General features: G+C 34.4%; 1 protein-coding gene across 2 annotated transcripts; it reads left to right on the plus strand.

The window, feature by feature from the left end:
- The first annotated feature begins 955 nt into the window (after positions 1–955).
- On the plus strand, positions 956–15,196 carry LOC120338178 (mdm2-binding protein-like). Of its 2 annotated transcripts, none has more exons than XM_039406122.2 (21): positions 956–1,376; positions 1,959–2,030; positions 2,470–2,623; positions 3,102–3,163; positions 3,248–3,311; positions 3,736–3,828; positions 4,138–4,264; positions 4,648–4,794; positions 5,328–5,413; positions 5,736–5,826; positions 6,049–6,166; positions 6,529–6,720; positions 7,288–7,416; positions 7,816–8,041; positions 8,462–8,526; positions 9,314–9,482; positions 11,036–11,141; positions 11,429–11,568; positions 11,840–11,993; positions 12,650–12,709; positions 13,409–15,196. In XM_039406122.2, exons 1-21 carry the CDS (start codon positions 1,343–1,345, stop codon positions 13,622–13,624), a joined length of 2,505 nt encoding a protein of 834 aa, XP_039262056.2. In that variant the 5' UTR covers positions 956–1,342; the 3' UTR covers positions 13,625–15,196. The 2 variants fall into 2 exon arrangements, with proteins under 2 accessions (XP_039262056.2, XP_077973385.1); XM_078117259.1 differs by having other exon boundaries at positions 960–1,376; positions 12,638–12,709.
- The last annotated feature ends 655 nt before the right edge of the window (positions 15,197–15,851 follow it).

Here is a 15,851-nt window from a genome sequence, read left to right on the forward strand (position 1 = left end):
GGAGCGATACGACCAAAATGGTAAAACCACTTTACAAAAACGTTCACTCAGGTACTTGTAATTCTACGAAAGACATCTGCGTTTGTTAAGAAAAATTCCAGTTTCATGTTCTTGCGTCAATGTGACAAAAATGAATTTGTGTACTTTTCGAATATTTCCAATCTCGAAAAATCCGCGATTATTAGGTAAAATACCCGATTTCGAAATTTTAAATTCAGTCCTCAAATCCTGTAGACAGGAACCGTAGAATACTGACACCGTAGCCGAACCGGTATGACATATCAAATTCAAAGATACTTTAAAATTGAGAGTGATAAAACCTACTGAAACAACTCACCTAAATCATTTCTTCTTTGACGTATGGGGTGGAACCAGTAAGTCTTTTGCGGCGCCTACGTTTTTTTCCAGCAGGTATAGTAGCAAAATTTCTTTTCGTTACTTATAAACGCTTTCATACTTTTTCAGGAAACTTCCAGCCGACAATGGTACTAAATTCTGACGTTCAAAACAGCAATACCGGTACCGTTACCACGCAGGTTAACGATAAACGCCAAGGTCCAATTAAAAAAAACAAGGCCACCATTCAAACAGAAAACGACAGACTGTCGATGTGTGATCAGTCTCTTCGACTTGCACATTTCGCCTTTCGGTCGATTTGCCAAATCGAAAGTCGGTTTGTAGTTCGTACGCTCGCAGTGAACAGTGCAGTGAACACCCTTCAATTGTTTTTGTATTCAATTTGAACGACGTCGAAGACATCGGAATGGTCGGTCTGTGTGTGAGTCGGCCTTATTCTTGTTGTGTGCCCTTTTTCGTAATATTTACGGTTGTTTTGTATTTTGTTTCTCAGTTTATATTCGAAAGAAATAATATTTTATATTTTCTGCTTTTTCTTTAGGCGTCAGAAGACATTGTGTGTTTATGCCAGATTTGTTATGGTGCTCTTGAGCTGAGCCAGTGTCAAAGTTCAACCACTGGGTGACTGGCGGGTAATCAAAACACTAACTGTGAATAAAAATGAACAATATGATTAAATGCTGAGATTTTTGGGTTTAGGAATTCACATACTGTAACATAACAAAGACTTGAAGACAGACTTAATAAAAAAAGACTTGAAGACAGAAAGACATCGCAGTCGATATTAGTATCAGTCAGTATATTCTACTGCTGTGGGTACGGTACTGTACCGTACGCCGTGTACCGTACGGTACTGGCAGACTGGCATTTAGACTACCGTACATCCTTTGGTTACCGTACCGTAGTCTACCTCTGGCAGCCTGGTCTGGTTATTCAGTTATTGCCGTGTCTTGTACCTACCTACCAGTTGCCTGATCTTTCAGTCATGGATGTTTACATAGTGAAAATATTTCACAAGGGTAAGCAAATCGTCATTAAATATTGAATATATTACACTAGGCCTATAATGAACACCTCTTGAATTGCAGAATTTGGGAATAATTTAAAATGATTTTATTTGAAAAATTATCATTCAGAACAACTGACTGACTGATGTCTTGCATTATGACAAAACAACAATGAGAAAGGCCTTAATTTGATCTTAGAGATACTATATTGGTTTCTTTGTGTTCTTTCAGTCTTTCTTGAATATGCAGAACATGTCCCAATTCGGAATTTGTTTGATGTTCGATCATTAGAAATATTATTTAGAATATATTTATGGTTTTGTAATTGTAGATTATACAGTTTTGTCCGTGCCTGACTACTATTATTTGTGTGTTACAGTGATTGTTATGTAGTGTAATTGAATTATATAGTTTCATTCTGAAATAATCTCAAGCAGACTTTACTGCTTCAAATTAAAAACTGCAAATATATAGTCAGTGAGTACATTTTGAAAATGCTTTAATCTAAAATTAGACTGAAATCTCTTTGTCAACATTCCCTTCATTTATATTCAGATATTAAAGTTACTTTATTGATTTTCAATTTTTTCTCAGGTGACAATGACCTCAAAATAAAGTTGAGTGATGATCAAACAACTAGTAAAGAGTTGAATGCCTCACCACCATGTAATTAAAATTATTTTAAATATCCATTTTTTCGTGATTGCTTCATTGTTCGCATTTTGTTCCTTACTCATTGGGTCTTGTCTCATATTACATGATTTCAAATTTATCCCAACTTAGGTTAAGTGATAAAGTATGAGCTATTTAGCAGTGTCAGGGAGCCCCTAGTCATTGGCTTGACTTGAGTCAAGTGAATTTGCTTGAACAAACTTGACTTGACTGACTTGTGACTTGATTTGATTGATAATGAGATTCAGGGATGACTTGTACTCAAAACTGCTATTCTGCCTATTTCCTGAATGGTCTGGTGGTGGGCATGGGCTTCTGAACCTGAGATCTCTAACCTTTTGATGTGATGTGTACATAGCCAATACTCGAAGCACAATATAATATCAAAGTGATGTGAAACTTGCAACTGGCTATGCTGAAATTCTGCATTTAGATATAAACTGGATTCTACAGACAAGAAAACCTGTGAGATATGGCATGAATATAGAATTAGATTTTGATGGCGAGAAGAAACCAAGGAAACAATCTTCTCACTGGAAAGTTTTATCAGTTGAGAAGGATTTTTTTATTGATGACGTGATTCACAGGTAAAAAATTTACCATTGGTATAATCATATATACAGTATGGAAAATGTATACTGGGAAAATATTTTGGACTTTTCATGCTCAATATTATTTATATTAATTTTCTAAGTGATATGTGCCATTTTAAAATATTAAGCATCAAAATCTTCTAAAAAAGTCATTCATATACTAATATTGTAAAATTTATGTTTTACCAATAATACTTTTTCCTGGGGGCATACTTGTAATAAGGTTTGTTATCAACCTGGTTTCAGATAAAACCACACTTGTTTGAGGAGGTTATTTGGCTTTTCAAAGACTGGAATGTTTAGAATGGCTTGGCCTATCCAAATTATCACCTCCAGGAGGAGGCTCATATGATCAACACAGTTATGTCATCTACTGCCACATTATCTTTCGTATTCACAATTAGGAATATTTCTGATGCTAATAATCTATCTTCTTGTGACAAAGAAATTTATAAATCAATTCTTATTTTAGCGTTTCTGTGAAATCTGCAGCTGAAATATTACTGAATGCGAGTGATGAACTTCCTACAACAGGTATGATTGTTGGGATAGTTTTTGTCCTTTTGTGATGAACTTTAGAAAATAACGGCCGACTCATGTTTGAATTTCATTTTGCAGGTTCTTATTTATTGAACATATACTGGGACATCAGAGGAGACGAGGATTTCAACAAAACCATAGGGTAATGCAGTTAATGAAAGTTGTATCGTATGCAATAATGTGTGAAATAGTTTCAATATATTTGAAATTGGCTGATATATATAATTCCAATTAGGAATGATTTAGAATAGTTTCGGTTAGAAATTTGTCATTTTAGGCATATATCATGGCCAATGCAAAAAATAAACTAGGAAGTAGAAATTGAAATCAATTAGAAAGACGATTTAGTTAAACGTTCTGTATTGCAAAATTAATTTCTTTGATTTATTCTAATTTTTTGTTAAACATGACTCAATTAAGAATATGTCTGGTAATCTATATTCAAAAATAATTACTTGATACAGAGAGTATACAGTAATGGTATGCAATTCTCATTTTTTCGTTATTTTTGTGTATAATTTTGTATATGAGACTAATGGTAATTGTATCATGTTTTATTTTCACAGAGAGATTACACCTATTCTTGGAGCGTTAAAGAAATTGTGTTCATGGCATGGTGGACATTTACAGTTAATTTCAGATAACACAGCAGATGATAGGTAATGCTTTTATTGTGTTTTTTTGCCTTTATTGAGCCAGCCAGAGTATTAGGGGAAGATTCGCTAAGATTATGTATAGTGAATGAAGTGTTGAAAAATGTTTGCAATTGGTGGTTATTGTAGACCAGTGTTTTTTAAACTTTTTCCATCATAAACCACTTGGCTTAGTAATATTTTTTGCTAACCCCCCATTGTGTCTTTTCGTGACACGTCGAGGGTTAGTCCCCCAGTTTGAAAAGCCCTTATGTTGACTGTTTATATCATTATTGTAATTTGTTTTTCTGACACATATTAATATACATTTTACAGGCTGTGGGCCATTGCAAGTTTTGTGGATGGGAATGCTTCTATTGTGACAGAAGATCAAGTTGATAATAACGTGATCAGTTTACAGAAAGAAGTGGTTTGGCGTGGCACTTTTGATATATTATCTCAGGTAGGGTGTTGTGTATAACGTAAGTGCGAGTTACGTAACAATAGAGGCAGACAATACATAACAAAAAGTAAATGACATAGAGACATAAAATGAATTTATTTATTCATGTACTCAGCGTTTAAAATAATATACAATAAAACATCAATGCGATATGTAAATTATTCAATCATATATTAGTCATGTTTAACACGATTCTGTTAATTTTAGGGGCACACTTAGCAAATCGTCGAGGCTAGCTCTCTTTGGAAACTGCTGACATTAGGTCATTGTCATAGTTTATTTGGCATATGCGGAGATATGGCACCGAGACCGAACCATTTCATATAAACACATTTATCTCATCTAAGTAAATATCTAAGTAATTGACATTTTTAATTTTTCAGGGTACTCCATTACATAGGTTACCTGGATTCACATTATCAAGATCTGATGATGCAGCTGCCAATAAAACTGATATTCAAATCAGCTATGAAGCGACAGAAGTACAGGAATCAAATTCAAATAATTGTTCATTTACTGAAGAACAAAAGGTATTTGGATGATCTTTTTAGTACTCTTTATCAAGTATTGTAGATGGCATAAATTGCAGCGATTGGACTATTGTTTGTGTGTTCTATTAGGTTTATTTCTTCAATCTAACTGATGGTTGGTCGTTACTTACAAGTCGTGCATCAATCAACATTTGCTGGCACGGACAAGTTAAGAAATAATCTAAGTTTAAATTTAGTAGGCTAGGCGATGTTTCTTATAAAGTATCATCTGAACACAGTTCTGTAAGGCATCAACTGATATCCAAATGTCTTGGATTTATTTTAAATGATTGACATGTTTCTGGTTCGGCATTGTCTACCTCTTGAGATTCTAATTATTTCAATGTTATCCTATACACAAGATACAACAACAAATGTTGAAAGTTGAAACTATTTACTGATACTATTTAAATATAATGCCAAACTAACTGATATTTGCAAGTATTGAAATAACTGGCTACAATAAATAAATTAATACTCATGACGATCTGGACTTTATTAACAATAAATGTCTAGCTTTTTCTATATTTTAGGACCATGTTTGGTTTGACCCTAACCTGACTTTACTGGAATATGTTGATGTTACAACTATACCTTTGATATTATTGAGTGGAAAAAAGTGAGTTTTATGTATATGTAAAATATTTTTTTGGGTCATACCAAAATGAAAATTTTAAAAATGAGAATAAACAAATTTTCATCATATTTGCTTTAAATACTTGTGTTGAGTGTACTTCTTCACTGAAAAGACTCTTTAGTCTCTTTACTCTTTTAGCTAATTATTTTAGACTCGTATTTTTATCAGAATAACTTTTTTTGTATAAAAAATATCATTAACAGAAATAAGTTCAGGTATATAATAATAAGACATAATAATTTTTTTGTCCTCAACTTTTTTCAATTATTAGATTTTTTTCGATGCATTCAATTTTTTTTTTCAGGCTTATTTTACGTTATCACATCAATGAAAACTTACCAGACGATAAAAAGAAAGTAGAAATATTAAAGGATTTATTAAGTTCAAGCCCTGTGGTGAGAAATATTCAATGATTTTTTGCATCGCTTTCGGTTGAATTCGGGTTGTTAAAGGATTTATCATTTTTATGTAATTTTACTGAGAACAAGGTTATTGAAGGCCCTTTATTGATTGCTATGATGAGCTTTTAATTGTGAAGGGACTGAATTTCAAACTATATAGATAGCTCCGAGTATTCATGAATAGAATCTAATTTGTGTAGTTGTTGTTTTTTTCAGGGTGGATTCCTGTGCAATATTGACTATGCTGTTTCAAATACTGAATTTGAACCGATTCCCGAATACTCTTCAAAAAATTGGCAAAATATTGTTTTGAAAACTCCAAGAAATTTAGCAGGTTACTTTTTTAATTATACACATTTTTATACTGCTACACTTTCATTAAGTTATTTACCCCATGCTATGGATTTATAGATATTCCTGATTGTGTCACGAGTTGGACATTCAGGGCTAGGAATTGGAAAAAATGTAGTACACCGAAAACTTGAAATTCGAACCTCTGCTCCTGATCTATTAAAATTGTGACGTTCCACTCCTATTTCCAGGTTACAGGAAATTTTGACTCTTACTCTTACACCAGTTCGAGAAAATTAAGTTTTAGCCGCAAAAACGTCAACGGGGGCAGAATTTTCATTATCGTTTTTCTTGTTGACACTAATCTTACCTTCATAACCATACTATCTATGACTTAATTTTTAGCTCCAAAATATCGATTTCGTCACAAATTCCAGTTGTTACATTTACTATTGATGCAGTCAGACTTTGATCGATCGATTTATGAAAAAAAGGGGAGGAAAATTATTCAATTTTCTGCTCATATACTGCATCGGGTATCGGAATTGAACTTTGAATCTTTTATACAATCTATGGACTCGATGACAAAAACTCTAGGTAATAATGAATGATTTTCTGTTTTGTTTTTTGATTATTTTTTTTTTATAAATATTATTATGAGTTTCCTGTGAGTGAGGGGTATTTTAAATTGTTTGGGCCAAGGTTTCAAATTGTCGCAATCTGTAATAGAGTGTAGGCATTAGGCAATTAAGCACAAAGCCCTACCTGATCCATACATTATGAGCATCGGCTTTTTGAGACAAAAAGTACTTGAGAGCATGGTTCTTAAAATATGGTATATGCGAGACAAAATTCTTCAATATCATGCTATTTAGGTATAATCATCCCTTGTAATAGCTCTTTCATCATTTTAAAAACTGAAAGGTCTTACAAAAATTTCAGGTATCATTAACAAAAAGATGTTTATTTGTCTTGTAATTATAGGATATTTATATAAGGTGGCATATATTAATGTTTTAGGCGAAGCACAAGACAATACTGTCTAAAACATGTGTGGCTTTCATTCTATTGGACTCTTGTTTTTGTTATGCAACAAATGACGATGATTAAGATGAAATCAATAAGTTTTCTTGAGAATCAAACAAAGCTACACCTATTTTGCAGGTACTGATAATGCTGAAAAATCTATCAGTTCAATTTTGGATGATTTACCAACAATCAACCCTGCAGGATTGTTTTACAAAGATGAAAATTTTAATGATAGAATATCAAGTGCAATTAAACAATGGACAGGTTCGTTGAAATATTTTCAAACATCAAGTCAAAGTCATCAAATAATGTAATTGTCAAGCTTTCTCAATAACCACTCATAACCATTAAACAGCCAAAATTTTACACTCATGAAATAGTATGGTAGGTACAATAGTAGGCTACTGCTGGTATTGCTGGCTATAAAGTGGTTATGTAATGTCAATGGTATAAAAAATTTCGGCACTCCAAAAGTATGTGCACTAAGATGGCACACAACCGGATAACCCTAACCTGGTACACATGCTATGTTCAGGTTGTGCACCATCTTGGTACACATCCTTCTGAAGCACCGAAATTTCATCTATCTCGTACAGATTTGTTACGTCCTCATATTTCATTAGCGTTCAGTATTTAATATACCTTCATTTGGATTTTATTTAGAAACGAATTCAACTTCGTCAGTACCTGGTAATGAACTTAAGAAATTGATTCAAGAAACCTCAACGCAACTCAATTTAGAGCAAGAATCTGTGATACATGATGTAACGAATCTTCCGAAGGATACAACCTTGGAACAAAATTGTGCATTCCCTGATTCAGATACATTACATAAAATGGAGTTGCTAGCTTTAAGAAACAGAGATAAAATTAAAAGCGACGCTGAGAGGTTTGTATGTATTTTATTTTTGCATTTATAAAAAATTTAGACAAAAATTAATTTATTATTTTATTCACAATAATTTTACACTTTTACTTAAGAGTTTAGAGCTACTCTTTACCTACTTGCCTCTTTCATAAGCAGCTACTTATTGAAATCTCTGATTCATCATTGCCTACACAATTTTATTGGGCACGGTGGTGATATGCATGGTAGTCCAAGAACTTTGACCTGTGAGGGTGAGGCCATAAATATGTTCAATGTCAAATCATTGACACGGCCGATTTTTTTTTCCATGGCAACAGGTCCGTAACAACTACTAAAAGTCAAGTTATGACGAAACAATAGTTGTGTCACGCATGATGGCTCGTCTACGTTTGGTTTTGTTCTGGCTGGCGTACTAAATAAAATTTTCTCATTCTTTTTCAGCTCAAAAATGAGATCAGTGAAATCCAGTGATTCTATTCGATCATGTACTACAGCAAAGCTCATAGGTATAAATTTTCTTTACGTCAGTATAATATTAGAAATTATAGTTAACCTCAAATCTTTAACCTGTCATGCCGATGTCATTATAGTTGGATGAATACTAGAGCAGTGGTTCTCAACCTTTTTCAGTTTGCGGACCGGCGAACCTTGGAAATTAACCAAAAATGTCATGAACACAAAACATAATTAAATGAATGCAATTACGACAAAAGTAGGCGGTGCAAATGAAGACAATCCAAATTAATGAGAAATTTGCTGCTGTCTTCTATTATATTATAAGTTTCTGCAAGAAGCGCAAATAAATTAGATGCTTTTAAAAAGGGGTTTTTCAGTCGTCATTTAATTCTTTTTCAGCTTCGCTCGGTCGTCTCATGAAATACGCAAGAGACTTTCCAACGAGGTTGCTGTGCTGCAAGTGAAATTGTCGCGTTAGCTTTGCGGGTTTCATTGCGTCGTTTGAAAGAATTTAGCGGACCGGCGGTTGAGAACCACTGTGCTAGAGTGATAACAGTAATTTTGTTGCTTGAATTTGCTTAAATAACTTATAACGTGAAATTTTTTGTTTAAGAGCGAAATGCCTTGGGAAATTTCTATGAAATCGGATTAAAGATCGTTATAATATATTAGTCAATGGGTTATATTTAGCTAGTTATGGCTGAATCATATTCTAAATTTTCTATCATTGATCTTCGATGTACGGAATATATTTTTTAGGCTTTGTACATTGGCAATTAACTTGTGATTGTTGCCAATACCATGTATGATCCCATCCCACTCTATTCTTCATTTCAGATATGCATTTGAAACCGTTTGATGTTCTTCAACATTTTTCATTGTCTGGTCAACCTAAGAATGCAAGTTTAATAAATTCTGATGTGAAATCAGAAGATCAATCATTACCTAGTCCAGGAAAATTACAAAATTTCGATGAAGCAATTAAACTTTCGTACCACGGCATATCGTATGTTATTATTTCATTTAGAATTAACTTGTTTGATGAATAAATTTACGGCTTTACCAAACAAACGTTTTTCCGATGTCGTTGAACATCATTAACAACCTGATTATTTTGTCTCCTACGCGGACATAAGTTGTCAAATGCATTGATCGCCAGGAAATCGTGGTCGTGGCTCATCCAAAATTGATTCTGCCATGTAAGGATGCGACTTATTTCAAATTTTACGTCTATTTGAGAGAATAAAATTTTCCGTTGTACACCCAATGTACAAGATCTCTTTATAACTTATACGAAATGTTAGGCTTGAATATGGCATGGTTAAGCTGCTGTAAAGATTGAAAATATTCTTTTTTAATCGGAATCTTTGAAAACGCCTCATTTTGGAATACGGTATGTGTGTTCCATATATATCTTAAATTCTTCGAGACCTCGAAAAAAAAAAATTGTTAACAAAGCTTAAGATGGGTGCTCCTGAAGTATGCGCACCAAGATGTCGCATAACCTGAACCCTAACCTGGTACACACCCTGAGTTCAGGTTGTGCGCCATCTTGGTGCGCATACTTTAGGACAGGGGTCTGAAACTCAATTTACCTGGGGGCCGCCGAGACGAAGCCTTAGTGAGTTCGGGCCGAATCCGGTTTTTCACAATAAAAGCATTAAACTTAAAAAGTTTTTCTTTTTCACTGTTTTTCTATACGCAAAACATGTTAAAAACATAAATGTAAGTAATTCCGCGATGGACCTTTCCCCGAGCATCTACTTCCTTGTTTATTCCGTAACATGAGCTAATCAGCAAGACGCAATAAGTGACGTAACAATAGACTTTTTCGCAAACGCTCAGACACTTGTCACTCAGAAAGATTTTTAGGCATGTTTGTAAACATTATCTCATTTTTGCATGCTATTTGTTAGTATTGGGTTGTGTTTCAGAAATTCAAGTATGAATTAAAGAACTCAATGATCATTCTGATTGCTTGGGCGTCGTAGCTTAATTGCAGTAATCAAAAATTAGTCTAGAAATAGCTGTGATAGACTAGGCTAAACTTCTCTACCGGTAATGTTGAAAAACAGATTGTTGAATGTTTTGAATCAAAATGATGACGTTAAACACATACACCAGTTTATAGGCTTCAACTCGCGAAGCCACCTCTAAAATAAGCACCAAGAATTTGCAATGGTAAAGTATAGGAAAATTTTTTTCGGGGCCAAAGGTCCATCGAATATCATGCCTACAGGTACGGTACTAGTAGGTTACAGTATCGCATATTCCTTTCGAGGGATAGATTATAAAATATTTTGCTTTGCTCTACTTGTCCTGATCATATATTAAATGCATCAATCATTCTAACTGAGCTGAGTGACTTACGGGCCGCACTAACATTAAACTTTCATACCAAGGCGGGGGCCGCAAACTATCGTCCTGCGGGCCGCAATTGGCCCGGGAGTTTGAGACCCTTGCTTTATATTATGTTTGCTTCGGAATTGTGCATTGAAGGCATAAATAGCATTTATATAAAAAGAAACAATCCTACTTTCAAATAGCTCAATAATACAGGTACAATATTGATGAACGAGCGGCAGAAAAACATGATCGAATGTGCAGAAGATTAGTGGAACGACAAGTCAAATTTGAAACAAGTTCAATTGGCTCTAACGAAAAGGTAGACTAAAGAATCGACATATCATTTTAAATCAAAAACGAATCAGTGATGAAACTTGATTAGAATAGTCCAGTAAAAATGGAATTTTTACAAATTTTATTCTGCTCAATTTCTTTTACCTTTACTTCACCGATCCTCCCAATTGCGTGAGTTCGAAAATTTATAAAGTGTTGTATCCACTTCCATAAAACGCTTTTATTGGTCTTGGTACAATATTGTAGTTAAAAAGCAGCCTAATACTCAAGCATATTCATGTTGGAAAAATTTGATATATATCGTGTATTCAGGTACCATCACCTGCTACACTAAACATAGCAGACTCTCCTGTCCGAAGGTCATCATTAGCAGGTGATTCAAATCCTGGCAAAGTTTCAAATACTCAAAAACGTATACAGTTACAAAAAGTTGCAGAAAAATTGTACAAAAAGTAAGTTTTTGTCATCATAACAACATGCACACTGTTTTTCAGAAAACTGTAAAACACAATCATAATAAGGATCTATTCACTTCATTAATTTGCATCGAGAATTTCTTCAGTTGTGGCCTTATTATTATTCATCTATTTACTTAACAAAAATGTAAACTTATCTCTCAATTAACTATCTTTTGTTTAACTATTTTTCCTTTATTTTCAATTTCAGCAAGGTGCTTGACAGGCTGTATCTTTTTTGCTCTTTCTAAGGCATTTTTACATTCAGGAGAATTCGAAGTAGGAGTAGTGTGACTTCAACATCCTCTCAGAGACTTCCTTCGAGTTCAATGGTACTCAGATCTACACCAACCAAAGCCAAGAGTGCAATGGGCCTTCGCTCTGCTTCAACATCAGAAAGTACCAGTAGAGATGTCAAAAAGGTAGTGTATGTTCTTTTTCTTGGTGGTTTGCTGCCAGAGAAAATTGTTTTTGACAGGAATTTACGGTTATATTATTAGAAAAATATAGATTTTGTCTTACTCTGTCTATTTTTTGCTTAGGATAGGATTTACATATTTATCCTGGGGCAGAGGAAAGACGATAAAACGGCTTAACCATATGGGAAATGACGGCCCCTCGTCCGGTTACCATCCCATGTCGGGTATGGGATTAGTTAGTTATTTGTTTTCGGAAGCATGGACTTGATGGTGGAGGAAGCCGTAACCACCAGCGGGAATGTGAACCACCCTACGGCGGCGAGGAGTCCAGCAGTCCTCTCGCACATAACCATCCCCGCATGGAATTCGAACCTGCGAACCCACTCAGAGTAATCAGAGGTGCGGTGGCGAGTGTATTCCTAACGCTTAGCACAATGAGCCACGCCGGAATCTATACTGTACATATTTTCTAACTTTATTTTGAGAGGCTATATTATTGTTAAATTATTGTTAGCTTAATCAATACATTAATAATTCAATTGAAACTTGTTATAAAATCAAATCAAGTCCAAAACTGCTGATCAAAGTCTTTATGGTGCAGTTGTAGTTAGAATATTCAATACTAATTAACTTAACATTTTTTGAAGTGTAAAACTCAGGTGAATAAGGAACCAGTATCAGAAGATGAGAAAAGGTTACGGAGAAGAACGTATGTTCAGGTTAGTTTTCACATAATGTGGGACATGCATTTCTGTTCCGGTTGAATTTGATTTACGATGTGATATATCAGTCTCTAAAATATATGTAACATGTATAATATTTGTTGATAATGCTAGTTTTATTCCAAATAATATGGATAGGTATAAAAATTAATGCATGTTTAAGAATAAAGAATTCAAGATTTTGTTTCGCATATAACAGTTTGTACACAGCTTCGACGATTGCAAGCCATGGCAATAACTTTTCATTCTCTGTTTTGCTCCATCACAGATTGGACATGTTGTTCTTGGACATGAGTTCTTTGTCTCATGAAAAAAATCACTTTACTCATTAACTACTTGACTAATTGCTTCGAAATTTTCAGTGGTTAAAAATTGTTGTTTTCGCTAGACGGCTATTACTTTTATTTATTTCAAATGTTTCACTGGGCTCTTAAGGGATTTGTTTATTTTGTGTACGATGACATCATAGGGGGTTAGATTGGTCTGGTAATAAAGTTCTGGACACTGCAGGTACTGGTAGTCTACTGTGAAATAGATTGCATAGCCATAAAAATTCGTTTTGGCCTTGGCCGTTTGTGTCCATAAATTTGGGCATCGCTCTCTTGCTTTCACTTTCATGACTGTAATACCATTAGTCGATCTTATTCATTTTAATTTCTTTTGATAATTTTTTTTTCGAAACCCATCTTATTGCAGGACAATAAGAAAAGGTTACAGGATCTTATCACTCTATCTCTACTGGAAAATGGACTAACGAAAGAGAGTAAGCGATTCAATGCTTGCTCCAAGAGATTGTATAACGTCAGTATGGCATTTCTGAGAGATTTGAAAACTTCCAAAGATCTGGATAAAATCATGAAACAGACTGTATCTGATAACGTCCAATCAGTATTGTCATTTAATGCAAAGTGAAATATGTTAAATGAAGAATATATTTTGGGGAACAAGTCGTTTGGTGAATCTTGACGAGATGTTTCAAATGTGCAGAGTATTTAACGTTTGAGAAAAAGGATGAGAGACATTTTAAACATGATTACTAAATCAACTTCCAAGCTATGTTCGGACATGGTGTGCTACAAATCTACTGTGTTGATATGGCATATATAAGCTGACTCTCGTCAGATGTTGTTAATCTAAAGACAAAGCTGAAAGAAATTTTTGATGCTGTCTGTGCGCCTGTGCCTACTTCTAAAGAAGATTTCAAAAACCTTGGGAGGTCCTACTATGCAAATATGTGTGATTAAAGTCGAGAGTATATAACTTCGTCACCACCATAGTGCAGGAGCGCCATCTGTCATTTCAATTTTTTTTGAATTATATCGTAAGATCAACCAGTTATTAGTGACGAAGTCATATATTGAAATTGTTAAGAATAAAAATACCTTTACTACGCTGGCGCGTTACTGCATTCTCGTGTTTCCATCTAAAATATTAAACTTGTGACCAGGACTGATGGCGAGAAGAGTATGACGGCAAAATTAATACAAACGACTTTTGATTAAACTGTCTTTGTTACCACTGAAAAGGATTCTGTTGAATAATTCAGGTATGGATGCTTCGCCAATCAAGTGGCGGTTAATCTCAGCTTAATTTAAATTTGGTGGATCGCTCGGGCATTTTTTGACTTCTCAAGTTTAAAGAGTTATATACGGCTTGGCTTTGTAATTTCGAAAAATAAGGTCTTGGATGGTTCCTACTTCTAAGTTGAAAAATCTTGTTTTCTTCTTAATTTGCTGCATAGACTTTTAAAAGTAGGAATGCGATAAAGTGTTGATCTTGCTAAGATCCGGAACAAATCAATGATGGAATGAGGTTCTCCTTGTTACGCACAAATATTCAAATTGTATGTTTTTGCAAAGTTAGCATCTTCGATTGGATTGGTTGAAAATCGCCATACTAATATTCAATTTTGGAATTTATTCGAATAAATAATTTCAGTCCTTAGGCGGTCAGGGGCAATGACAGCCCACATACCGGCAGTAATCGAATCAAATTGTCAATTTGATTTATTGCATCTGACTCTCTTTATCAGAGCGCAAGGTCCATCATGGCAGCACTTTCGGAGGGTCTGCGAAACATATCTATGATATGTCTGATGGTTTGATAATACAAAAATTAAGTGCTCAAACTTGCAAGCACACAAATATCGCCTTTTTTGCTGCTTCGTAATCACCACTACAGACACTGACTGATTCTTCACTGTCTGTTTCGATCACGATGCCCCATTGTGATGTCACAGAGCTGTGATCACAGAGAGAGTTCAATTCATGCCACCACAAGTTTACTAACTGCAGCTGACACTGCCTTTTTCATGTTTACCAAATATCGAAACAGACTGGATGTCACATATGTCATCAGAGTTGCGCTTTATATACATTTGTTCTTTTCACTATACGGAGCATTAATTTTTTGTTGAGATTTTCTAATGTTTTGTTCTAGTGCACAAGGCCGGAAATCAATGAAAAAAATTTATGGGGTGCGTAATGTAATTTGTTTTAAAAAGTTCGGGAGCCACTGTGCTAAGCGAGTTCGAATCAGCATCAATTCGAGCAATTTCAGAAAAAAGGGCTCGACTCTATAAAAAGAAATATATACAGAACACTTGGTAATTGCACGGCGCAGCAGCAATGTCTCAATATACAGCGACTTCTTTCTCTCTTCCGTTTATATTTCTGTTAGACTAATTCACGGGTGTCGCTGCTCGTTAACCAGTTTTGGTTTTATTCCTTTTGCCCTGAAATGCCGTATTTAAATTCCTTTTTTATATTTATTTGCATGAAGTTTTTTTTCTGTTTGGTGAAAAAATAAATTTTACTGATCACAGCTTTTCCAAGTCAGAGTTGTTATATTTCATATGGGTAGCAGCTGTAGAGAAATCAAGGGTTTCACTCAATTTTGTTCGACTACTTCGAAGATATTATTAAAACATGAAAACATCATTGTATGTAATGTAAGTAACTCTATGTAACAAAAAATGGCGCTCCCTGAAGTATGTGCAAGATGGCGCACAACCTGAACCCTTACCTGGTACACGTACTATGTTCCCATGAAATGTGTTTTCTAGTAACTTCATTCTTTAAGTTTAAGCTCATTATTGTTACATTAATTTATCATACTTCATACTATAGTTCTAAAAAAG

This window comes from Styela clava, chromosome 10, assembly GCF_964204865.1.
Source record: "Styela clava chromosome 10, kaStyClav1.hap1.2, whole genome shotgun sequence".
In the NCBI taxonomy this organism is placed as follows: Eukaryota; Metazoa; Chordata; class Ascidiacea; order Stolidobranchia; family Styelidae; genus Styela; species Styela clava.